Source organism: Eschscholzia californica, unplaced genomic scaffold (genome assembly GCF_041429995.1).
Source record: "Eschscholzia californica isolate CP2 unplaced genomic scaffold, dmEscCali1.0.p SCAF_5, whole genome shotgun sequence".
Lineage (NCBI taxonomy): Eukaryota > Viridiplantae > Streptophyta > Magnoliopsida > Ranunculales > Papaveraceae > Eschscholzia > Eschscholzia californica.
The window spans coordinates 44,082,946-44,109,892 of record NW_028238472.1 but is presented as its reverse complement, the minus strand read 5'-3'; the positions used below and the strand labels follow the sequence as shown (position 1 = coordinate 44,109,892).

At 36.6% G+C, this 26,947-nt stretch overlaps 3 protein-coding genes across 6 annotated transcripts; 2 read left to right on the top strand and 1 right to left on the bottom strand.

The window, feature by feature from the left end:
- The first annotated feature begins 1,833 nt into the window (after positions 1–1,833).
- On the top strand, positions 1,834–15,196 carry LOC147539526 (protein transport protein SEC31 homolog B-like). Of its 4 annotated transcripts, none has more exons than XM_086639604.1 (24): positions 1,834–2,126; positions 2,694–3,236; positions 3,810–3,864; positions 3,972–4,094; positions 6,041–6,137; positions 6,239–6,275; positions 6,362–6,467; positions 6,552–6,609; positions 6,883–6,980; positions 7,140–7,259; positions 7,865–7,907; positions 8,255–8,376; positions 8,455–8,582; positions 8,704–9,238; positions 9,380–9,472; positions 10,716–10,901; positions 10,990–11,200; positions 12,301–12,416; positions 12,553–12,720; positions 13,207–13,332; positions 13,446–13,731; positions 14,165–14,403; positions 14,549–14,634; positions 14,875–15,196. In XM_086639604.1, exons 2-24 carry the CDS (start codon positions 2,920–2,922, stop codon positions 14,876–14,878), a joined length of 3,354 nt encoding a protein of 1,117 aa, XP_086495730.1. In that variant the 5' UTR covers positions 1,834–2,126; positions 2,694–2,919; the 3' UTR covers positions 14,879–15,196. The 4 variants fall into 4 exon arrangements, with proteins under 4 accessions (XP_086495730.1, XP_086495731.1, XP_086495732.1 ...); XM_086639605.1 differs by having other exon boundaries at positions 14,549–14,647; XM_086639606.1 differs by having other exon boundaries at positions 2,008–2,126; positions 12,556–12,720; positions 14,549–14,647.
- A 2,008-nt stretch (positions 15,197–17,204) lies between these two features.
- On the top strand, positions 17,205–20,938 carry LOC147539525 (2-alkenal reductase (NADP(+)-dependent)-like). Its single transcript, XM_086639614.1, has 5 exons — positions 17,205–17,640; positions 19,563–19,776; positions 19,869–20,035; positions 20,143–20,225; positions 20,421–20,938. The coding sequence occupies exons 1-5, from the start codon at positions 17,410–17,412 to the stop codon at positions 20,797–20,799; spliced, it is 1,074 nt and encodes a 357-aa protein (XP_086495740.1). The 5' UTR covers positions 17,205–17,409; the 3' UTR covers positions 20,800–20,938.
- Positions 20,844–22,932, bottom strand: LOC147539524 (UDP-glycosyltransferase 74F2-like). The gene is made up of 2 exons (XM_086639608.1): positions 22,198–22,932; positions 20,844–21,621 (listed from the first exon to the last, which is right to left on the bottom strand). Exons 1-2 carry the CDS (start codon positions 22,840–22,842, stop codon positions 20,872–20,874), a joined length of 1,395 nt encoding a protein of 464 aa, XP_086495734.1. The 5' UTR covers positions 22,843–22,932; the 3' UTR covers positions 20,844–20,871.
- Positions 22,933–26,947: the final 4,015 nt, after the last annotated feature.

Below are 26,947 nucleotides of genomic sequence, written 5' to 3'. Positions count from 1 at the left end.
CACAAAATCATACTATACTGAAATTAAAAATCTGCCTCAAATGACTGATAAGGCTGCTAACTTCCCTTGGAAGTCCTTCTGGAAAGTAGAAAAACATGGAACCAAAGATATAGATATTTATATGGAAACTTATCCATGATGGGTTACCTACTCTTAACAACATAGGGAAGAGGATAAATGCGATTGATCAAATGTGTCAGTTATGTGGTTTGGAAGAACAGGAAACACTTACGCACCTTTTTCGTGAATGTCCGAAATATAGAGAGTTACTCCACATCGCTGATCTCAATCATCTGCATCACATTGAAGTTGATCCAATAACGACCCTAGCAGATATTCTTAAGACAAATAGAACAGATGATGAAGAATGGTTTAACCTTACATACCTTTGGTGGGGGTGGTGGAAAACTAGAAACGAGCTTCACTTTCAACAAAAGCAACCGGATCTGATAAGATGTTGGTGGACGATCAAAGATTCATTAAGGTATTTGTCTAAAATAGTTGATCAATCGATTGCTAACTCTTCCATGCAGGTTAATGACTGGATCCCGCCACCACAAGGAAAACTGAAGATTAACGTTGATGGATCGCACAGAGAACATATCGCCTCTTGCGCAGCAGTAGCAAGAAATTGGAAGGGGGAGGTGATTAGCTCTATATCGAGATTAATTGAACCTCTATCACCGATGTTCAGTGAGATTCAAGGGTTGCTTTGTGGGATTGAACTAGCGACAAAGTTGGGAGAAGAAGCCTCCTTTATAGAGGGTGATGCTAGGGTTTTGATCACCCTTATCTCGACCGTTGATTTGGACCCTCCGTGGCGATACATCAACGAGATAAATAAAATCAGAGAGGCTGTTCGGGAGAGGCAGGTGGCTTTGACCTATTGCAACCGGTCGAGCAACGTGGAAGCTCACAACTTAGCTTATTCCATTTTACCCCTGGATTTATAAATCCTTTATGTTTACCTGTGTTGATATTTTTGGTTTAGTCCCCGAGTCTGTAAGGTCTGAACCTTTTACTTGGTATATGGGTGTTATTCAAAAAAAAAAATAATAATAATAATTTTACTTTAATTACTAGTCTGGAGCTATAAACCTAAATCGAGGAACTAGCGATCTCTCTCTCACTCGAAAATGGGGTATTATGGAAAATCTATCTCTGAATCCAACTCATATTTGATCCTTCACTAAATCTAGAAGAATGCCACTTTCAGATAGGCTTTAAAGAAGGATATAAGGATGGTTTGATCTCAAGAAAAGAAAAAAGAACAGAAGTGGATCTAAAACTAGGGTTTGAGGTTCGTGAGGAACTAGGGTTTTAATATGGTTGTATATAGATGTTTGGAAGTCCTCAATCATACTTGTATCTATCTATTTCTCTTCTAGGGTTCGAAAAAACAAAGCATCAACAGATGGAGTGGTGGTGGAACAAAGAGATTTGTTTAATAGTGGTGGTGGTGTTAATGGTGATGTCTGACGTATGTCTTATGGAATGAGAAGATGGTGACTTCGTGGTTTGCCTTCTTCGTCGGGACAATGGTTTCTAGCAGTGTCGGCGGATTTCTATGGTGGCGGCGGTTTTCCGGTGACGGTGGCGTTTTTTCGGCGCCGAAGGCGGTTTTCCGGTGACGACGGTGGTGGTTTCTTGTAGTTTTCTCCAGTTATTTTGTCCGACCTTTAGGGTCTCTTTTCACGATCTTTAGGATCTTTTTGTCGGCCTTTAGGGTCTTTTTTCTCGATCTTTAAGATCATTGTGTCTGTGTCTGGTCCAATTTCTTTCCCTTCATGAGGCACTTTGCATTTAAAGGTATGTAACTCTCATGAAGTTTTCAGAGGAGAGAAATAAGAATTATCATTCATGTAACATTGTGATTTTATTACTCATTAATGGAAAATGTTTCCCTTGCCTTAAAAAAAAAAAAAAAAAAAAATAATAATAATCTTAAAGAGACACATTTTTTTTTTTTTTTGAGTTTTGCTTTATGAGATTCTCTAATCTATTAGTATTTGGGTTTATTTGATGTCACCCATGCAAAAGAGAGGAAGCCACGTCTTCTTGTGGACGTCATAATTTATGTTGTAATTAGCACCTAATCTTAATATCAAACCCCATTTGATTTTGGGGTTATTTCCCTAATGGCCTCCAACTTTGTGACCAGCTTCCTGCCTGGCCCCTTACTTTACGAAAAATACCCATATGGCCCCCTTCCGTTATAACACCGCACTCTCTCTCCTCCATCATGTTTTCTCTCTCTGCCAAGTCACGCCACATCATCTTCTCCGGCATGGGTCGCCGGCCGGCCAAATTTCCGGCCGACGACCTTCAAATTTTTTTCTCTCTCTAAATTTTTTTTTTTCTCTCCTCTCTCTCTCTCTATACTCCGGCGAAGGGGTTTCCCTTCGCCGGAGTTTAGAGAGAGAGAGGTGAGAATAAAAAAAAAAAAAAAAAAATTTTGAAGGTCGCCGTCGGAAAATTGGCCGGCCGGCGACCCATGCCGGAGAAGATGATGAGGTGACGTAAAAGATGATGTGGCGTGACTTGGCAGAGAGAGAAAACATGATGGAGGAGAGAGAGTGACGGTGTTATAATGGAAGGGGGCCATATGGGTATTTTTCGTAAAGTAAGGGGCCAGGCGGGAAGCTGGTCACAAAGTTAGGGGCCATTTGGGAAATAACCCTTGATTTTGCAAGAGAGAGGGAGGCTTGTTTGGTTCTTCTGATATAAGCTGCTCTCTTTTTTATAACGTTCAGATCTACTTCAGAGTTACTCCTTTGTATTAAGAAAAACATAAACACAAAAACCCTAGATTTATCCCTAATTAACTGAGACAGATTGGTTTTCATCACCAGATCTATACCAAATTCAATTTCAATCTGAAGAAAAAGAAGAAGAAGAAGAGGAAGATCTCTGTTAACCATGGCGTGCATAAAGAGCGTCAATAGATCGGCTTCCGTCGCTTTCTCGCCGGATTCTCCATACTTAGCCACCGGTACTATGGCTGGGGCTGTTGATATGTCCTTCAGTTCTTCAGCTAATCTCGAAATTTTCAAACTTGATTTCCAAAACGACGATCAGGAACTTCCCGTCGTTGGTAAATGCCCAAGCTCCGAACGTTTCAATCGTCTTTCTTGGGGAAAAACTAAACTTGGTAGTGAGGAATTCGCTCTTGGACTCATTGCTGGAGGACTTGTTGATGGAAGCATCGGCATCTGGAATCCACTTACTCTTATCAGGTTTGTTCATCACTCAGTTTTAATTTGCTAAAAAATTAACATTATTAATTCTGTTTCTTGGTTGAATTTTAGATTATCAGCTTAATCTGCCACTCTAATGTTTAATTAGAACATTTAATGATTAGTTATGTAAAATTTGTCTAATTTCAATTGTGCCAGATTCATTTCATTGTTGATACCTGTTCTATTTGGAGAATGAATTTGAAGCACTAATACTATAAAACTGGCTTTTAAGATTTCATCATATTGTGCTTTTGTGAACTATTGATTTGAAATCAAAATGTGTGTAATAACATTCTAGGGCTTGTACACCTTTCAATGTGGTAGCAAACTCCTTAAAATATTACAGTCACATTTCTTTTGAACTGAACTTTGGCAACCATTTTGTTTTTGTTTTAAACTAAGCCTGAAGCCGAAATATCATATTTTATATTAGCTTAAAGCCCCTACAGCAAATTGTAGAAATGTATAAATTGGCTTCAACAGTATAATGACTACACTAGTACGGATTGCATTACTAATTCATAAACTGATTAGTTTAATTTTAGAAAAGAAAATATTGTGTTTTTGCAGTTCGAATAGTGTTGAGAGTGCTCCTGTTGGACGTCTAACGAAGCATTCGGGATCTGTAAGTTCCCTGGGCTATTGCTTTCATCCTATTGAGGACGTTTTACAAAGGGTAACTTGTTTTTAAACTGGAAATGTATATATCTCTTTGCCTTGTTTTGAGCATAGGTTCGTGGTTTGGAATTCAATGCCAATATACCCAATCTACTGGCATCTGGGGCTGATGGAGGAGAAATTTGCATCTGGGACCTGGAAAACCCGGCAGAACCTACTCTCTACCCACCTCTCAAGGTACATACATTGGCTGAAGCTCACACAATTTTCAATTGCAAACTAATGTATGATGTTCTCTTAGTTTTGGAATATCGTTTTAGAGGAATATATAAGATTATAAGTAGCAAAAGAAAACATTTCCATGTAATGTGAGGATCGAATTGTTAAATGGAGAGGAATTCAACTATAAAAGATTATACTTCGATTCTTTGAAATATTAGAAGTTACGATTCAAAGGATTGAGCTCTTATTTTTCTATTTCTCTTCTGATTAAGATGGAACATTTCATATACATCATTAGTTTTTAATATGTATTCGAATTGGGAAGTAATGAAAAATCAGACAGGTTCTTGGTAATAGATTATTAGATTTAGCAAAAAAAAATGTTGCAGTTTGTTATTGGGACCAAGTGATACTAGATTTTGTTAAACAAGTTAGTTCTTAACTTCTTATATCTGGCTATTAGGATTAAATTTGTCTACCTTGCGTAATATATTGCTTTAGTTGTTCTTTTGTCATTGATCAACAATTCCATATGGTCTGGTTCTGGCATTTGAGGGATTTTTGTTTAAACTTGTTGGAGTTAAGACTTGTGTTTGTAACTTTGTATATATATATATATATATATATATCTATGTAAATATATAGGTGATGTAAGGGTATAATAGTCTTAGAAGATTATTTGTATTTATCTAGGGTATTAGCTTGGAACACACGAGAAGGCATACACTTTAAAAGATAAGCTGCAGTCATAACAACATCTCCCCAGTAAAATTTGGATCTGCAGTAAAAGAGCACGAGCAATAGCAATAATGGGACCGTTCTGACTATCACGCGACCAGATATATCTTATGCTGTGAGTGTTGTTAGCCAATTCATGACTCCCCTCGTGGTCCTCATCTTGAGGCAGTGATCGGATTCTCAAATATCTTAAAGGGGCATCTGGTCGTGGTTTACTATATCGTCCCAAATGGATATTTGAACATTAAAGGGTACACAAATGCGGATTGGCAGGATCTTCGTCTGATAGACGCTCCACAAGGACCACAACAGGGTATTGTACTTCTGGTGGGGGTAACCTAGTTGTTTGGAAGAGTAAAAAGCAATCCGTTGTTGCTCGATCTAGTGCCTAAGCAAAGTATCGTGCTATGGCACATACCACTTGTGAGCTTGTATAGCTGAGATCTTTTCTAGCAGAACTTGGCTATTCCTCTTTAAGCGCAACTTGGCTATTCCTCTTTAAGCGCAACTCCTCTTTATTGTGATGACCAAGCTGCTATTCATATAGCAAGCACTCTTATCTTTCATGAGCGTACTTAGCACATAAAAATAGATTGTCACTTCATTCAGTCTAAACTTCAAACTAAAGAAATGTGCACCCCTTTTGTCTCTTCTTCTAATCAACTCGCAGATATCTTAACCAAGGCTCAGAGTCAGAGTCAGTTATAAAGTATGTGTAACAAGCTTGGAGCTTCGAATATCTACTCTCCAGACTTGTATGTGAATATATATATATATATATATATATGTGTGTGTGTGTGTGTGTGTGTGTGTGTGTGTGTGTAAATATATAGTTGATTGTAGGATATAATAGTCTTTAGAGATTATTTGTATTTATCTAGGGTATTACCTTGTAAGAACATGTTAGAAAAAAAAATCAATGAAGAACTTCAACTTTTTTTCACTATTTCTCAACTCTAGATCTACAGCATAACTCATTGGTAGAGGGAATACGTAAGGCATAATTAGTTAGTTACTATTAATTATAGATCGTCTAAGTGGTTTCAATTTAACTGCCATTGGGTGAATGGGTGCCGTTGATATCCTCCAAGTAAACATGAAATATTCACTGTTTGACAGTTTAACATGGCAATATAACAATATCATGAAGTGAGATATTTCTGCCTTACTTCTAGAGTTATAAAATATTTCTCAAGATTTGACAAACAATTAACTTTCTGTAGAGTGTTGGGGCTGGTGCACAAGGTGAAGTTTCTTTCTTATCGTGGAATCACAAAGTTCGACATATATTTGCATCTACGTCTTATAATGGGTCAACTGGTGAGTAGGCAATACTTTTGAGTTGTTTACTTTCTTTGTATTGTAATATACTAGCCAGGAGTGCTTTCATATTAATTTCTAACTATTTCAACATTTGACAGTTGTTTGGGATATAAATCGGCAAAAACCAGTTATCAGGTAAGTTATCATCATGATTGTGAATTACTTTGGCACACCCAGTTCCAACACATTAGGCAATCTGATGCTGTACTTGCTTCTGACAGTTTCACGGATCCAAATAGAATACGTTGCTCAGTTTTGCAGTGGAATCCAGATGTTGCCACTCAACTTATTGTTGCATCAGATGATGATAATTCCCCTTCTTTAAAAGTAAAGTCTTGTAGAGAGTTTTAGGTTTAACTTTATAAATATATTGTATTAGGTTCAGTTATTTACTAAATCTTTTATGTACAGCTTTGGGACATGAGGAACACAATATCTCCGTTGCAAGAGTTCGTTGGTCACACTAAAGGTCTGGATAAAAAGCAGTACATGATTGGCTCGTAAACTTTTTTCTGAATTATTAATGCATCGAGCAAAAAAAAACACTTTTGGTCAGACAACTTCTTACATAGTGACCACCTTTGTGTTCTTATGAAGTTTTGAGTCTTTTGACCAATTGCTGCTGTTTTTTTTAGTTTTCCTGAAATCTGGTTCTTCTTTTGCACCTCAATTAGAGTATGTTACTGTTTACATTTTATTTGGAAGTGATTTTATATCATGGTTATTTTACTTCTCTGTGCAGGTGTAATTGCAATGTCTTGGTGTCCTATGGACAGCTCTTTCTTGGTCACCTGTTCTAAAGATAACCGAACTATTTGCTGGGATACAGTTAGTGGAGAGGTAGAAAAATGTTCACTCAACTTTTGAAGCAGTTTCAACAGTTGCACCTTTATTTTGTTTGATTATGTTTTGTCTTTACCATTCTTTGCTCGGTCTGTTTTAGTCTTCAACCATTGCTCCATTGATAATAAAATGTGGTTTCTGTTCAACGCTGTGCAGATCGTCAGTGAATTGCCTGTTGGAACGAACTGGAATTTCGACGTCCAGTGGTATCCTAAGATCCCTGGATTGGTCTCAGCTTCTTCTTTTGATGGAAAAATTGGCATTTATAACGTCGAGGTATTGTTACTATACCGTGTATGGATCAACCTAGGAGTTCAATGGTCTAACTCAATTCTCGATTTTTATGTTTTTCATCTCGTACCATTGTTTACGCCTGAAAGCATCAATTTTCTCAAGTGTGTCCTCCCGGGGGAAGAAGTTGAAACCAATTATTGTCGTAAAAAGTTGTCACTGCTTTCTCTCCCCCTGCAAGAGCTACATATCAAGACGTACTGAGAATCTGCCTTTCAGATTACATTTCAAAACAGGCGGGTCACCCTCTAATTTTGGAACCACCCTGTTTAACGTTGGTAACAGCTTGTTAAACTCTTCAAGCCCCCAGCATTGAAGTTTGTGAGAAATTCTAAATCCCAACCCTACTGGACCACTTCCAATCCCGATCACTTTTTTTTTCCGAAGAAATCAAAGAAAGGGTAGGGAAAACCAGCTTGAAACAATACAAGTGTACGTGTCTTGATTTAACAATATTATGAAAGATGAAATGCCTAGAGTCATCTATGTTTCAATTGAAAGAGCACCACTTTATCTAAACATATGTTGTGCCTTTTCTTGTTTTCCTGGGGCAACTGTTCAATATACTTATGACATTGTCCTTGATGCAGGCCGGCAGCAGATTAAATGCAGGAGAAGCTGCTTTTGGTGCAGGTAAACCATGCGTCTTTAGGTTTAGTAGGCTTTCATAGCTTTTGTCTTGTTAAGTTCTTCAAGAAAGACAGTCTCAAGAAATATTTGTTTGTTGCATTTAAGAAAAGTAATTATTTTGTTATAAAACTTGGATATTGAATATCTTAAATAATATCTTAGAAATACTTGCTTAGTAACTTTTTCTTCGTCTTGAAGGCTTAAAGCTAATCTTTTGTGCCATTTCTAAATGTTAATCTATCTCCTTTCACCTAATTCCTTGCACGTTTCTTGTTAGTATTCTTTTCTCTACAAGTTTATGATTGTTCTTTGATTCTTTCTTTTTATTGTCCGATTTCAACTATTCTCAGTAAACCTGAGAGCTCCAAAGTGGATGAAATGCCCAGTGGGGGTATCTTTTGGTTTCGGAGGGAAGCTTGCTTCCTTTAAACCTAGCACGTCAGCTGCAAGTGCTCCTACTGGTAGTTCTGAGGTAGAAGTGATGAACGACTTTTCAGCTTTAATATGCTTCCATGACACTGGGTAGCTCATTTTTGTTTTTGTTCTCCAGATTTATTTGCACAACTTAGTTACTGAAGACAGTCTGGTTAGCCGCTCCACTGAGTTTGAAGCGGCAATTCGAGATGGAGAGAAATCTTCCTTGAGATTATTATGTGATAAAAAATCTGAAGAGTCAAAGTAGGTGACCTATATAGAATGTATTACCAGCTGTCTTTTCATCTTCATAGTCCAGCAACATTGGTTCTTTAAATTACAATGATGTATATGACATGTCATCTGATTTATTTCCTTGAAATAGATCTGAAGATGATAGAGAAACATGGGGCTTCTTGAAGGTTATGCTTGAAGATGATGGGACAGCTCGGACAAAGCTACTTGCTCACCTTGGTTTCACTTTACGTAATGATAAAGTTCAAGATGAGCTTTCTCAGGAAATCAATGATATTGGTCTTGATGAAAGAATAACTGATGAAGCAGGTACGACTGTCAATAAGAGTTTACTGACAATTGATAATGAGGAAGATTTCTTCAACAACCTTCAAAGTCCTAAAGCTGATACGCTTCCATCGAGTACTCCCAATAATGTTGCTGCTGCTGAAGACGGGGAAGAAAGTCAACAAGAACTGGATGGAAACGGAGAGGGTGACTCCACTTCCTCTGATGATAGCATTCGGCGTGCTTTAGTTGTTGGAGACTACAAGGAAGCAGTTTCTTTGTGTGTATCTGAAAATAGAATGGCAGATGCTTTAGTTATTGCTCATCTAGGTGGCGCTTCCTTGTGGGAGAGCACACGTGATCAGTACTTAAAGAAGAGTCATCAATCTTACTTAAAGGTAAGACCTTTTTTATTCAATATTTTCATCTGTATATTTTTCACATGATGTATTATTTCGTAGCGCTTATTAGATTCCAGATTTCAGGTATTCAAAAGATACGTGATCACATACCATTCTTTTCATTCACTAAATTTTCAGGTTGTCTCAGCCCTGGTGCAAAATGATCTCATGAGCCTTGTCAATACCAGGCCTCTGAATTCCTGGAAAGAAACGCTTGCTCTTCTTTGCAATGTAAGTTCTTCATTTCTTAGTTGTCCTCTTTTTTTTTTCCCGGCAATACATTATGTTAGATTTGTGTATGTCAAAAGGGATCTGTGAAAGTGAAAGTAAGCTGGAAAAATTAGAAATGGGGACTAGTCGGCCAACTAAGGACGATCAACCAGTCGGCTAACTGAGTGAGGACTATTGGCTAGTCGGATTTTATCGGGACTAGTCAGATTTTATTGGTATATATATACACATAAACACACATGTATACATCATATATACACTCATATGTATAAAGATGCAATTTAGACTCTTCAATATAAGAAACTCAAATTTAAACATAATAAATTACATGACAATTACAAACCTAAGAAGTCAAATGTAGAAATTTCATTTATAAATTCAATCCAAACATTAATAAACTTAAAGTTCCTTCTGTAAATCTAGTTTAGACTTTAGACATTAAAGATAGTATAATTTTATTTTTAAAAGAATCATGTATAAATTCAGAAGAAGAAATAACCAAGAGGACCTAAACAGAAAAAAAAATGACGAAGAAAACTAGAGAGAGTAAGTCAATTGGAGAAGAAGAACACTTCAAACAGAAAAAACGCTGAATATAACTAGATAGAGAAAGTGGAGAAGATATCTTAACTAGCTTGGTTGGAAATTAGAAGGAAGTTACAGAGAGAGATTCGAATGGAGAAGAAGAAAGAAGCTGCTGGATCAAGATCTACAAAGCTAAACAACTAAGCTAGAGAGAGAAAGCCTACAAGCGCCTGGAGCTGCTTAGAAGAAACCCTAATCCTTAAGGTTTACCCCCCAAAAAAGAAAAAGAAAGTAGATAAGGCCCGACCGATTTAATTGGCAACTAGCCCAACTCGGGCTAGTTGGTTCCGGATTCACTCGGTTTGGAAATGGATTTAGCCTCTCGTTGCTAGGCAAATCAGTGAAATGGCGCCTAGCTCCTAACAGACGACCAGTTGGACTTGGGCCTAGGCGCCGATTTTCGAACATTTGAGTGAAACTATGCTTTTGTGTATTAACTGGAGATTGTTTCATACGAAGATTCTTCAGTGGGATGAACTAAATATTGTAGGAAACCAGCTATTCGTTGGGACTAGTATCGGTTTTTGTCATGAAAACACAAAGATGCTTACAGGAAAATAGAACCTTTATTTGAGGCAGCATATCTGGAACATTATATTGTTTAGAAGCTAGAAACTGTTTTTATGTTTTGCATGTTTTCACCGTCAATTTTAAGCAGTTTGCGGAGAGGGCAGAATGGACTGTGCTTTGTGATAGCCTTGCTTTGAGATTAATGGCTGCTGGTAACACACTTGCTGCAACACTCTGCTATATTTGTGCTGGTAATGTTGAGAAAGCAGTGGAAATTTGGTCAAGAAGCCTAAAGCACGAGCCTGAAGGGAGATCCTACGTTGACCTTCTCCAAGTAGGCTATTTTTATCTCTGATATTTTACACGATGTTCACATTGATGTGATTAATTTGTAAGAGTAACACCATGTTTTCTTTTTGTAGGACTTAATGGAGAAGACTATCATCCTTGCTTCGGCCACTGGACAGAAGAGATTTAGCGCACCGTTGTCCAAGCTTGTTGAAAACTACGCTGAATTACTTGCAAGTCAAGGTCTTCTGACAACAGCATTGGAGTACTTGAAACTTTTGGGTTCTGAAGAATCGTCTCAGGATATCTCAATTTTACGAGATCGTATAGCCCTTTCTGCACAAGGTAATTTCTCTCCTTTATTTTATTTTATATTTTTTATAAGCTCATTTCTATTTATGTAGTCTATTTATATTTATACGAATACTAGTTTTTGTTCCTAGATCTTTCTCATCTTGGTTATATCAATAAGTAAATTGTTTTGAGCAGCAGCTAGTTGGTGGCTAATGCTTTAAGTTCTTTTAAAATATAAGATCAGTTATTGGTGATTTCTCCCCTCGAAATCGTTGTAGACATCTTTATTCAGAATTGGTTTTCTGTTTAACTGGTTTCTCAAATGAAATAATCACCACATGAATGTAGGAGAAGTAAAAAACTGAAGATAGATATCTGTACCTACAATGCTAATCAGAAAATTTTCACGTAATCCAGAAATTATGCAAATCAATGTTTGGACTGATTCATAAACGTCCATACACGGAAAAGAAAATTTCACTGTGAAATTTCTGACCATCTAATCTTTCCAAAGGTGGCCTAGCACGCCTGCCTATTGTTTGCTAGAGTATGCGCAAGCGCAACCATTATTGATGTTTGATATCACTTAAAAATTTAGATCTGCTTCCTTTGGATTGATCATAGAGTTAGAGGGTACCCATGTTAGTAAAGTCTACTTCATCTTTTACGTCATACATATGGTTGAGTCCAATTTTCCCAAATGATATATTTAACTTGTAAGTAACTCTTTATCAATGACTACTCAGAAAAAGTCCACGTAGTAAAAACAGGGTATTTACAGAATTTTGGCAGGTGAGGAGACTTACACAGACTTGTGCTTGACATTAGAGGACACTCTTGACCGATACTTTATATTATGATGTTCATATGTTGGCTGCATTTGTATTTGAACATAATTCGCTCTTCTAGCTTGTTATCTCGTTTATATTTTGTATTGGAATTAGCTGTCTTAGTTTTTTACTGTTCTGATATTGTGTGGTGGCATTTTGGGGATTATTGGGTGGTAATTTTTGCAACTTACGGTGGTAGCTAATGTTAAACTTCGTTTCATGTACTTAGGTGAGCCACAACCCAATGATGTTCCATAATCCATTTTACCGCCACCTGTTCTTTTTATTATAGGTGTTGGTTCTTACCTGCTTCTGTTACAGAGACTGAAGCGCAAAGGGCGTCACCATTTGAAAACAATTCACTGCCTAAGGAATCGGGGTATGGTGCTGATCCATCTAGTTTTGCAGGGATGAATGGTTCCCAGAATTATTATCAGGTGCCTTAATTTTGTGTTTAGTATCAATATCTTATTGCAAGTTACTTCGTTAACGCCTGGATCCTATTGCTTCACTTAAATATTATGGTCTCTGCAAGCCTTTTATGTTTTTTCTTTACTTGTTTTGCAATTTCAGCAGCAACCACAGGAGATTCCTGCTAGTGTTCCTTATCCACAAGAGATACCTCAGCCTGTTGCTACTTACTATCAACAACAGCCATATGGAGGTTATTCTACTCCCTATCAGCAAGCAGCAACTCAACCCAACATATTTGTACCATCACCCACTCCTCCAGTGACACAGGTACTTTCCACTCGTTGAGCCAAAATGGTATCGGTACACAAACACATAATATTTTGAAGGGCTATTATCCCAATATTCCACCACTTCTTTCTGTGTGGCCTACAGAGATAATTCAAGGGCTAATTTTTGGTGTGGATGTTCTCATAGCCATGTTCATCACCTCATATATCCTACTCTAAAACTTGTTACCCAAACAAATCCGTCAATATGTAACAAAATGTAATATTTAGATCACCATTTTGACAAGGTTTTAAGTGTCAAGAGGGAATTTTTAGGTATGATAATCTGTATGATCAGGGAACATCCTCATCTATCGACTAAACATCCCTTTAATGGCCTTTATGTCCCTATATTTATGCATATATCCCGAAATCTTCGTGTTGGAACTGTTATAGATTCTTTCATGATTTATCCCTTATGGCTTATGTTAAAGAGATGGCACATGTCCCTGTAAGGTTTTGGTAATTCTTTTTTTTCATTCTTCAGGCAAACTTCCCTCCCATGGTTGTTGCTCCGACATCCGTAAAGTCTTATGTCCCGTCAGACTCCCGACCTCTAAGAGACGCAGAAAAGTATCATCAACAAGCAACACTGGGTTCACAGATATATGCTGTCAGTATAATAAATTTTTTTTCCTTCAGTTGTATTTATCATTGTTAATATTGTCAGATTTCAACTTTCTTATTGTTCTTTCCAGTCAAACATTATTATGATCTTCATTTCAGGGAGGTGCTAGTACAACATATCAAACTACAGGACCTCCATCTGGTCCATCTGCAGCTCAAGTGGGTACAGTTCCCGGGCATACATTTTCTCAGGGTCCAACCTCTTTTCAAGCACAGAGGAGTTTTATGGCAGTAAACAATAATGCAGCCGGATATGCCCCAAAACCTTCAGCTGGTGGTCCAATGCAACCACCTAGTCCTACTCAGCCTGCGCAAGTGGTTGCAGCTCCCACACCTGCAACTCCACCACCTACTGTACAAACTGTTGACACATCAAAAGTTCCTGGTAGGTTTATAATTATTCAGTTTTTTCCTTGTTTCCTTTTATTTGGATGAGAATTGTAGAAAGTTCACTTCGATCGACAGCTACCAGTCATTTTCAACATTGGAAGCTTTAGCTTCTGAGCACTGATGACACCATTAGCGGCATTTAATAGCCAAATGAATGATGAAACTGTTGCACGAGGGAAAATCTAAGTTCTGGATTTTATTTATTCGTGGAGTGGAACTTTTTAAAGTGTATATAAGCACAGCTGGCTGCTAGCCCGGTTAAGCTGGCTGCTAGCCCCTTATCTGCGTAGTGACTAATATGCAGTTCAATGTGAATAATTATGCCATTTGCTAAAAAGTTGCTTGGAATTGCCTGTTTGGAATTAGAATTTATTGATCTAGTTTACCTCCTCTAATAATCTAACCGTTTAATGCATCAAATGTTGCAGCTCATCAAAAACCTGTTATCAGTACATTGACCCGACTCTTCATGGAGACATCAGAAGCACTTGGTGGTGCACGTGCAAATCCAGCTAAGAAGCGAGAAATTGAAGACAATTCAAGGAAAATCGGTGCTTTGTTTGCAAAGCTTAACAGTGGGGACATATCTAAGAATGCTGCAGATAAGCTTGCTCAGCTTTGCCAAGCTTTGGACAAAGGCGATTTTGGTACTGCCTTGCAGATCCAGGTGAGACCTTGAAAGTTCACTCCTTTTAACTACGTTAAAAAATAAAAAATAGAAATAGTGCTCTACCTGAAGAGGCAAGTCCACATGTTTAGAACGAATTTCAAAATGTTCTTACTTGTCTTGATTGGTTATGACGTTTGAACAGGTGCTTCTGACAACAAGTGAGTGGGACGAATGCAATTTCTGGCTCGCTACACTAAAGAGAATGATCAAAATAAGACAAAATGTGAGGTGAAATTAGAAGGTAATCACTAAATTATGACTTGTGGTTAGCCAACTTTGGGTTGTTTTATACTTTTATATGAATGAGATAATTTAGTGTCTCTCTCTAAATGTACTGTTATCAGTACATTGAAACCAGACCGGGATCTATAGGTTGTTAATCAATGAAGAAAAGGAAGTCCTTTAGTGAAATGTTACAATTGTAAAACTCATTTTGTGCTATTACTTATAAAGTATATTCTTTTGCAGATGAGTTGCCAAAACTTTTCGAGCCCAAGTTGTTTATACAAGTGAAGAATGAAAGGAGAGATAAACACTGACTGTGATATAAATCATTGATATAATTCTGTCTTGTTCTGTTTTTGAACTTCAGTATTCAGAATTTCTCGGTTTCGCACCATTATCTGTGCTGCCTTCTATATTCTTTTGTTTCGTATATTTTTTTTTCTTTTATAAATGCTGGTCTAGTCGAGGCTTGTCTTTTTTGTTTGTGATCTGTTATTAGATATTTTACTGTAAGGTGTTTGGTGGGTAATAGAGGATGAATATGAGATTAGATATTTTTTATTTCTATATTGGGGTTGTTAAATTTGTTCCGCTGTAAAGCAAACACACACGCACACAAGCACACTCAGAGGTACCACCATTATTTCATCTTAGAGGGTGCCTATTATATCCAAAGGAATAATTATATTCACTTGTGTTTTGCCAAAGAGTAAGCCACGGTGTTTGACGATCTTGGAGAGAATCTAAAAGTAGTCTTGAGTTGTAAAATTTTTCCGTTCGGCCTAATGACGACTAGGCAAGACTGGCATGCATGCCGTTTTGGCCTCATTAAGAATCAACAGGATCTCCACTGCAAAATTAAAAAGAAACTCAAATGGTCATGCGTTGAGTTCAACTTCTTCGGTATACATTTTATAATTAAGTGTTGCCACATCGTGTTAAGCTTCAAATTAAGTTTTTTGTTGGAAAAACTCAAAAAATCTTAAATGTCGCTTAGAGACTTTTAATTTAAGTGCTCCTTGGGAGATGGTCTTAGGAAAATTTTTTCTTAATATATTTTGTTTTCCAACTCTGCTCTCAACTTTTGTGACAATTTTTATATGTCGTGGATGTTTTATTCTTCTTTTTTCTCCTTGTCATTGAGGATCTATTGATGGAGTCTTCCACAATTGGGAATCGTTAAGTGTACAAAAATAATCTTGATTTTTGACGTGCAGACTCACTCAGGTAAAAAAACGGTCCAAATCGTAGTCAAACTTTGATTTTTCTTTTTTGTCTTTCAATGAAAGTGTGTTAGAATGTCTTCAAATTTACAAATCTTAAATCAATATCTACGGTACACATAACACTTCCTTCCACAATTTTCACATGTTATTGGGGCGGGTGGGTGGACCTCTCTATCGATATGACCCTTTCCCACTATTCGGTACGGAAAGGTCCATCCTCTTCTAAAGTTGGGGAGGTGGTTGTCCTATTCCTACACTCTCGAAAAAAGACGTGGCAAAAGGCCAATCAGACTTCTAGGATGCCAAAATATTCTCTTATTAGTGACATGTAGGGATCATTGATTTCCTTCACAACTTGTTGTACATGTGAACCATAGAGACCCACTTTTCAATTCTGCCGTATGTCTGTTATATTCATGCTTGTTGTTCTTATTTGCTTTTCAGAATCTTCAATGGCAGAATTGAAAAGTAAATAAGTACAATGGTTATATTTCCGTTGCAAATAATGATGATCATTAACCATTATATGAATACGAATGTTTCGCCAACATTGAAACATGGAGAAAACAAACCAAACTTGTACAAGATAAATAGAGTATGGTACTGGATGTTAGGGTTACAAAATAACTAAAAACACTACTTATAAGTGAAGAGAAGTTATACCCACTGTTGTCTGACTTTATGTCTATAGGCCTTTCAACTATGTTGTAATTTTTTTACACTAATAAGACAGTTTTATTTGGATTAATTTCGATATTAATTCCCAAAAAGAAAAACAAGAAATAAGTTTATGTCTTTTGATGTAGACGGAAAACACATGGTAGACAAGTCCAATTTGTTAGTGGCAACCACACTTATTAGAGCATCTCCACGCCGAATATTCAGAATTTCGATCTCAGCTGACTGCTCCAACCTGGGTTCGAAGGAGCTGAGCCCGAACCTGTTGAAAATCATGGGTTCGAGGAAGCTGAGCTGCTGAGGTGAGGTTTAGCCCCACCTCTCCCCTTCAGCCGACCCAACATATTGTGTCGACTGAAGGGGTGGTCGCATGACCATTGGGACTCCCAACAGTCATGCAACCATTCCTTCTCCATCACTGGATCACATCCAATGACCCAATTTTTTTTTTAAAATATATATTATCCTCAAATTTTATTTTTATTTTTAAAAAGATCCAATTAGTTTTGTTTTTTCTTTCTAAAATCTAATAAGTTTTTTGTTTTTTAAAATTAAATTAGTTTTTTTTTTAAATTATTTCGAAAATAGTTCAAATACGTGAGACTGAACCGAGACTTAAACTTTTGGATAAAAAAATAATTTTTTAGGCCTAAGTCAGGCTGGAATTGAAGTTGCTCTTAGTAACTTGTTTTATAATGAGCGACGGAGAAGTCTGACCTTTGAAGTGAAAGGTCTTGTACTAGAACGTTTCTTTTCTTTTTTCCTTTAAAAATGGATCCCTTCGAGTGGAGATGCATGTTTAGCCTCTCATTTCTACTTGTGTGTTGGTAGAGATAAGAGAAAATAGAGAGAGGGAAGAAAAAGAGAAGAGAGGATGGCTAATGGAAGTGAAGTTTGGAACAAACAGGTGATATTGAAAGACTACATAATTGGTATGCCAAAAGAGACAGACATGGTCATTAGAACAGGAACAATAATGTTGAAAGTTCCACAAGGATCCAATTCAGTTCTTGTAAAGAACCTCTACTTGTCTTGTGATCCTTATATGCGAACTCGAATGCATCTAATTCATGATCACTACATCTCCTCTTTCCCACCTGGTTCGGTATGACATTTATTTTTCCTCCCCTTTATATTATAGAGCTGCTCGTTCTTCAAGGGTCGTCTAATATGATAATCAAAAGATTAATAATAGTGGTAATTCAAAAAATAGTCTTTCTCAGAAATATTGTATTATATACTTTTGTTGCAACAAAACTATTGTATTTTAATAAAGACATTTTAGGTGGTGGTGTCAAATTGTCAATGGCGCAGTTCCCGTTTTAACACTACCCATAAACGGAACATTTTTATACGGTTATGATTCCTAGCAATTCCAATTTTATAATACAAAGATCACAAACATGAATCAATAAAAAATGCGGGTATCTATCATTTATCGGTTCTCAATAACGGTTGTTGTTTAACCAACTTATTTATATGAGATGTATGATCGAATTATTGAAATTTACAATAAATGTTCGAAATTGTTATAAAATAAATTTTAATCATCAATTAAGAATGTTTTACTAAGTGTGAAATTCAAATGATATAATTAAAATATAATTAACATAGAATAAATATTTTAGACCTTAAATCGCAGAAGTATCAATTAATCACCTATTAAAGTAAGGTAATGTGCACCCGTCTTTCTCATGTCGAATATACCCAATTAGAGTTGAAATCGTCAACAGTTGGTAGCCCAAGGTGTTGACATTAACTCCAGAAATCTCTGGAGGTCTCAGGTTCGAATCCCAGAGAAGGTGGAATCTTTGGTTATTTGATTGGGATTATTAGGGTGTAAATAATGTAGTTGGGCTTTAGGCCATTGTCATGTTGGGCTATATGTCCGGTCTTGTTTCAGTTTGAGTGGGTTGTTATTGAACGTAGAATTCAAAAAAAAAAAAGGTCAGCGCTTTGGGGAAAGCTAAATAGTTTTCGGGGTGTGAAATTTTAATTGAAAAGTTTCCGGGGAAACATATTTTATGGGGAATATGGTTCAAAATAAAAAAACTCTCCCCCTCACCTCCCTCCACCTCATCTTCTCTCTCTCTTCTTCGATAGGTCGCCGACCGGAATATTTTATGGGGAATTTTTTTTTCACTCACTCTCTCTCTCTAGAAACTCCGGTTCCCTTCGCCAGAGTTCCGGTCTGTTCTTCAACAGATCCGGTCCGTTGAAGACTTCAACAGACCGGAACTGGTCTGTTGATCTGGCCTGTTGAAGAACAGACCGGAACTCTGACGAAGGGAAACCCCTTCGCCGGAGTTTCTAGAGAGAGAGAGTGAATTTTTTTTTTTTCATGGTCGCTGGCCGGAAAATTTTCCGGCCGGCGGCCTAATCGGAGAAGAGAGAGAGAAGATGAGGTGGAGAGAGAAGATGAGGTGGAGGGAGAGAAGTGAGGTGGAGAGAGAGAGCTGAGGTGGAGAAGCTATTTTGCTTTCCCCCTAAATAAAATTGTCAAACAAAATTGACCAATTTTTTACCAAGTCTTCACACTCCGGAAACTATTTAGCTTTCCCCAAAGCGCTGGCCAAAAAAAATTAGAGTTGAAATCTTATCGTTTCTAATTGGGTAATACCTGTCCGACTCTTGTCGAGTATGCCCTCAACAAAGACTTCTAGCCTTCTACGTAGTTAGTAGGTTAGTTGGTTCCACCATGACTCTTGATGCGGAGGCCAAAAATAATTAAAATAACAAAATTACACATTTGACGTTTCAACTTTTTCTTAATCTCATTCTACTTATCTTTCTTTTTCTTACAATCCTCCTTTAACCTAATAGGTATATTCAGTAATCATAATAATAATAATGTAGATTATTAGGTATATCACATTTAGTCTTTCTTTTTCTTGTATCAAATATTTTTTTTTGTGTTTTCATTGATTTTTAAGTAATAATAATCAGTGATTATTGTTAATGTAGATTCTCTAATCATATGTATATTTCGTTGTATTATAATTTTGTAATCGTATGTGCATTTTGCAGGCAATATGTGGATATGGTGTAGGAAAAGTAATAGATTCTGGACACCCAGACTTCGACGAGGGTGACTACGTGTGGGGGTTCACCGGATGGGAAGAGTACACCCTCATTCACGAACCACAAACCGATCTTACCGCGAACAAACCCAACATTCTTACCAAAATCAAAACTACTTGTACACAACAACTACCTCTCTCTTATTATATTGGAATCCTTGGTATGTGCCATCCTATGACCTAGCTAATTAATTTACCTGCTTATTAATGTTTTTGTTTTCCTTTTGTACTGAAGAAATGCAATTGATAATAGGCATGCCTGGAGTAGCTGCTTGTGTTGGGTTCTATGAGAAGTCATCAGCAAAGAAAGGCGAAATTGTGTTTGTCTCGTCTGCGTGTGGTGCAGTTGGACATTTAGTAGGACAATTCGCAAAGTTAATGGGTTGTTATGTCGTCGGTAGTGTTGGTTCTGACCATAAAGTACTTACTTCCTACCTATTTACTCTTCTCTTCATTATTCGCTATATTTTTTGTTTTGCTTTTCTTCGTTGATTGAGTTTTTCTCTTCCCACGACTTGAAAATTAAGGTTGATTTGGTGAAGAACAAGTTGGGTTTTGACGATGCTTTCAACTATAAAAATGAGCATGATTTCAATGCTGCATTAAAAAGGTTAGTATATGTCCTCATACATATTGAAATTTATAATTATTGATCGATCGATGAAATGTCACATTAAAAAGGCTCCTAGCTAGCTTATGTCTGAGAAGTACATAAGCTTGAGGCAACGTATTATTTGCAAGTTAGATTTTGAAGGAGACTTATCAACCTAAGGAACCTTAATCATTATGTATTTACCCTTATTAGGTACTTCCCGACGGGGATCGACATTTATTTCGACAACGTTGGAGGTAAGATGCTAGATGCAGTTCTACCAATCATGAGACCTGATGGACGTATTGTTGCCAGCGGATTCATTTCTCAGTACAATTTGGAGCAGCCTGATGGGATTCAAAATTTGTTCTATCTTATCACAAAACGTGTTAGAATGGAAGGATTTGTAGCCCCGGATTACTATCACCTCTACCCCAAGTACCACGAAATGATGGCGAAGCACTTGAAAGAAGGCAAAATTGTTTATTTGGAAGATACGGTTGAAGGCCTTGAGAATGCACCATCTGCATTTGTAGGTCTCTTCACAGGTCGCAACGTTGGGAAACAAGTAGTCGTAGTTGCTCGTGAATGATATGCCGAGAGATATATGATGTATTTTCAGCTACCAAAACATTAAATAAATGTAGCTAGCTACGAAAAAAACTTATATGCTTATAAATTTGATCTTAGCTACAAATTCTTCAATATTATGATCAGAACTTCCACCCTCATTCATAGCCTCCTTTGTTATTTCTTTCCATTGGCTTGCATTCTTCTTCATTTCTTTTCCTTTCTCCCCTTCCATTGCTTCTCTTATGCATAACTCTAGTTCTTCCTTTTTCAAAATCCCATTTTCATTTTGGACTTTAGGCCTAATTCCTACTTTCCAGACATCCTCGATGCATTTTGCATTGGTCGGTTGATCAGTCCACTGAGGCAAAGCGATCATTGGTACACCCAAGCTTAACGCTTCTAGTGTCGAATTCCACCCGCAATGAGTCACAAAACATCCCACAGACGGGTGTGACAAAACTTCTAACTGAGGACACCACGTAACTACCAATCCTTTCGATTCCTCCGGAGTCAAAAACGACATTTCTTCGAGAAATTTGGATGGAATTTTGTCTTCCTCTGAAGCTCTCATTACCCACAAGAAGTTGTGACCAGATCCCCATAAGGCCCAAGCAATTTCTTCTATTTGCTCTGCCTTTAGTACTGCGAGGCTACCAAACGATACATAAACGACAGAGTTTTTCTTCTTTGTGGTTAGCCAGTTTATGCACGTGTCTCGTTTCGGTTCAAACATATTTAATCCGTAATCTTTGTCTTCTTCAAGTCGTCCGTCTAAGTACACCGAGGGAACGGTTGGTCCCACTCCCTTGACTGGCAATAATGTTGCCATCCAATTCAATACCTACATAGGTACAAGAAGTTTTCACATTTCACAGCATTCATAAACCACCTTAGTCTTATGACCTTTAATCCAAACTATAGAGTATAGATATAGACTAATAGACAGAGTCATAGAGTTCAAACTATAGTTTAAGTAATGAATTGGATATTTTGTTTTGTTTTTAATATTATGATAATTAAAACGGTATTGTTTTGATACTTTAAACTTTATAATATTTAATTCATGTTCTCGAAAAAGATCGAAAAAGGAAAGACTTAAAAATATCACCACTCAAATTAAAAATTTAAAGATATTGAAAAAGTCAATAAAGGAAAGCAACACTAATTAATTGCTCTTGTGGGCCATTTCTTTTTTCCGAAGTATAATAGAATCTCGAAGTCTAGATTACGAGAGTTTTACTTAGAGTCTTACTTAATGTATTGAGATATTCAATATAATAATTGACAAAATTATGTCGTCCGAAAGATCTCACATCAATATCTAAGTCGAATCCTGAGTAAGATCATAGGAGACAAAAAGCATTTCACTATAACAAAACTTATTTTAAAAAAAATTGATTCATAGGTAGGGACTCACCTCAAGCTCTAACTTGTCAAATGTGTTGAAGAGAACCCAATCAGCTTTGTCAATGTTGGAAAACTGGTTCACAAGTAAACTTAATACAGACTGGAATGGTCCGACACCTGAAACGAACGATGGCAAATCGGGGACTTCTAACTGTGGTAATCCTGGAACCAAAACGGTCCCATTCGAAACTGGAACCGTCACTAAACCTTTGTACACATTGTAATAGATACTAGCAACCGCACAAGATTGAGTGAAAAATGCAGCTCCAAATAAGTTAAACTTTTTGGTTACCTCCAAAGCCCATGGCATAAATGGATCATAAACTACACAACTTATAGGATTACTTGACTTTTGTAGTCTCTCAATAACATCCGCTAACGTTTTGGAACCGATGACTTGGAAACGTTCGAGATATGCTTCGGCACTAGATGCTTGCAGGAAGCCACCTTCATCGTAATCGGATATTGTTTCTATTGCTATGGAGCCGATTTTAGCATCCATGGTTTGGGCAACATGGTTGGTAATGGCTAATGTGATTTTAAGACCTTTGTGAAGTAGTCTCTTGGAGAATTGGAGCATGGGATTTATGTGCCCTTGGACTGGATATGGAATAACAAGAACATGATCTCCATAACTTCTCCTTTCTCCCTCCATTAATTCTCTTCCTATCTCCTTGTATACATCTCTCAGCCACAGATAGTCTTTAAATACTACTAGGTCACTTCATACCTAAAGATTTAAGGCATCTTTCACTAATCAATAAAGTATTTAATTTATATTTGTAGGATGACACACCTACTTTTAAATTTGGGCCACACTAATTTAATGTTGTTTGAATTGTAGTTTTTTCTTTAAAAAAAAAAAAAATTGTAGTTTTAAATACGAAGTGTATTTCCTTTCATCAAAAAAAAAAAGTGTATTTAAGTGAAGTTTTTTTGTTCTTTTCCTAAATAATCATCTATGTTACATGTTAGTTTCCAAAATTACAGAACCCATTATTGAATATTAAAATGGTTCCATATTTGTTTAGGTGGATAGGTATAGTGATATACTGATATTCTAATGATTTTTTTAGTGGTCAGACCATATTGGATTTTTAATGATTTCGTTTACTGATTTGATATTTGTATCGGTTTTCAAAAAGTAGATTTATGGTATACTTTTGCTTTAATGATCTTTTTTATATCGGTTTCATAGATCTATGATGTACGATCTTATTAATTCCGTTTTGGCTCCCAATTTTTGATCAACTCACCGTTTTGGCCCCCATAAGTGTCAGGCAGTTCGATTTGACCCAAGGGCCAAGTTTTTTACCAAATTATTGATGAGACATGGAAATGTCCCATCTGAGTCTCTTAATTTAGGCAAGTTAGTCTCTCTAGAGCAGTTACTCTCACGAATTACTCTCTTTTATGTTCAGGTACCTTTTTACAGAGTTACGCGTGCAAAACGGATAAAGTCGAAAAGAATATAGACTAGGGGCATTTTGGTCATTTGTTGATTATGACTTCTTGGTCAGTATTAGTGATCGGATGGAAAGTAGAGTCCAAGACAAACCCGTAGGCGAAAACAGAAGTCAAATCGGAGTCCGGATGAATAAATTAGAACGAGTCAAAGTTCGGGTCAAATTTGGTGGACCAAGAGTCAAGAAGGACAAGTGGCATGCATCTGGCGAGAAATCGTACGAACCGGAGAAGTCGCGGGCTACCTTCTGTCACGGCTAGAGGTACACGGAGATATTTGCGCGACCCGAAGTAATCTAACGGACGAAATAAAATCAAGTAACGTGGCCGCGGATTAAAGCATGAGCTGTAACTTCGTTCGTCCAGCCGCGAAGCACAGAATCTCTCATTCTTATCAACCAAAACCGAGTACGTGATTCTCTCTCCCTCCATTATCTTCTCTCAAAATTCAAATTCAAGATAACTCGAATTTGTCTTGCCGGGTCTATACACTAGAGAGAGAGGAGATTAAAGGTGATTTTCTGTTCGAATCAAAACAGAATTAGAGAGAGAAAGATTGAAGAATATTGTTGGTTCGGTTTAGAGAGAGAGAGAGAGATATTGGAGGAAGAGATCAAACCTGTTTTGGCCGAGATTTGAATTGATCTTTTGGGGGTCTATATAAGAAAGAAGATTACAGAAAGAGAGGGGGGGATCGGTTTTAGAGAACAAAAACAGAGGAGAACAGTAGAGAGAGAAAGAGGGAGAACCGAGATCATCACCATCTTCATATTTCGATTTCTTTGTTTTTTGTTTTATCTCTTTAATTGTAATTTCTTTATTTGTGAGAGATAGAGAGATTACAGAGAGATAGAGAGTTTTACAGAGAAAGAAAGAGGGAGATATTGTAGAGAGAGAGAGAAACCCGAGAGCTTTAATGGAGGTAATTTTTTATTTCAATTTTATATCTCTTTGATTTTAATTACTTTGTCTTTGTGAGAGAGATAGAGAGAGAGAATTAACAGAAAGATTAAGAAAAGAGAAAGAAACTTAAAGATAAAGAGAGAAACAGGAGGTTGAAGAAGGTGAGAAAATAAATTTCCAGAGAGGAAAATATTTCCGGGAAGACGAGAAAATCGTTTTCCCAGAGGGTGCGTTTGGCAGATTTCCGGGAAAAACAGAAGGAAATCAATTCCTTAAGGGTCTGTTTGGTGGGAGAAGCGCAGAAAAGTAAGTTTCTTTCTTCTTTTTCTTCTATTACTTCAAATATTTATCGTTTCTAGCATGAGTAGCTAAGTCCTTTATATCTAGGGTTTTAGATGAAGTTTAAATAATTATTCTAATGATAAATTTATTACAGTTTTTATTATTTTAATGATAATATCTTCCGGGTTTTTTAGACCGTTCATGGACTGAAAACCTGAGTTATACAAAGAACTATCGAATTAGACCAAAATTAATTTGTCCTTAGAATTGTTAGGAAAACGGATTCGAAAACCCTAGGTTCCCTTTTTCTGAATACCGACTTATTTCTTTGTTTATTTATTTTTTTGAGTTTTATATTATATTTTTATTTTACCTTCATCAAACCACTTTTGAAAATCCCAATAGTTTTAAGGTTAGAATTTAGTTTAACTTAGTCTCGGAGGAACGAACCGGTCTTACCGGAACTATTACTTGACGCCCGTATACTTGCGGGTGGAAACCTATTTAGGTAACTTTTTAGGCCCATCAATTATCTTCGGGGGTCAAAATGAAATTATTTCTAAATTTTTTTGTAAAAAGACAAAGCTACCTCACCTCCTCTTATTTCCTCCACTTCATCAATTCATATCATCTCACTTCCATGTCATATGTCCATCTCATCATCTTTTCTGATGAAGGTCGTCGATCGACGAATTTTTCCGTCGACCTTCAAAACATAAAAAAAAAACTTCATTCCTTTCACTTCTCTTTCTTTACTCTCATTTCCCTTCGTCGGACAGTAGGTAGAGAGAGAGAATGGTAAAGAGAAAGAGAGAGTACAGAAAGAAAAGTGAGAGGAAGAAGAAGAGAGAAAAAAGAAGGTTTTTTTAAGGGTAAAGGTGACTGACCGGAATTTTTTATTCCGGCCGGCGACTATTCGCCGGAGAAGATAGGTGAGGTGGAGCGGAGGTGGTGTGATGGAGGAGAGATAAGGTGAGGAGGAGAAAGAAAGAGGCGATGTGGCTTTTATGTCTTTAGTCTTTTTTGAGAAATAATTTCATTTTGGCCTTCGAAGATAACTTAGTAAAACATTTAGCTCCTGGGGGCCAAATCGAACTGCCAGACACTTATGGGGGCCAAAACGAAAGTAACCCTTTTTTCAATTGATGATTTGGGTTTTCATGATCTCATATATGTGTCAGTTTTAACAGTATATCTACAATCTTGTTGTCAATCCTATTTTTGATGTCATTTCTTATGCTCCACGATCTTGTTTAAAAGATTTTCGTTCCTACGGACAATTGTTTATTTTCTACAAATTTTTATTTGTTTCTACAAATTGCTGTATGTTCTAGAAAATCAGTTATGTTATGGGTTATGATGATATTTGTCGATCTTTTTAGAATTTTGATGAAGCTTAATCTAGTATTTTCGTTTTATCTATTTTGATCTATATTTGATGATGTTTTTTTATCTGTGTTGATTCTTTTCGGTGCATATTTAATGTTTTTGGTATATGTTTGCGATGTTCTGTAAATCAGGTATTTTTTTTTCAAACAATTGTTGTTCGTTATAAATTGTTGTTTTGTTCGATACAAATTATTGTTTGCTCAATACAAACTGTTGGACTGAAGGGAGAAACATGTTACCTGGAAAAGAGTAAAAAGGGAAAACGAAAAAAAACAATGACCAGAAAACAGTTTGTTCAAGACAAACATCCCTTCTTTAAGACAAACATCAGTCTGTTCTAGGCGAATAGTTTGTTCAAGACAAATTCTAGTTTGGTAGACAAACAAGAGTTTTTATTGGTCAAACTGGTAGACAAAAAACAGTTGTTTGTGACGAAACAAAAACAATACTTCAAAAATAACTTTTATTTGGTAAAAGAACAACGAGAAACAAAAAAGTTATAGAAAGAGAAACGTTAAAAAAAAATATAGCTTCAAACGGGGAAAGAAAAATTTAGAAAGGAAGATAATGATGAACAATAAATAACGTTTCATAATTTTGCAAGAAAATTTTCCGTTCATTTGCTTCTTATTGTTGAATAATATTAAATTACGAATATCACTGAAGAAGCTTTTACTATCTATTTTTCTTGATTGACTTTTATTATCATATCGTATAATGAA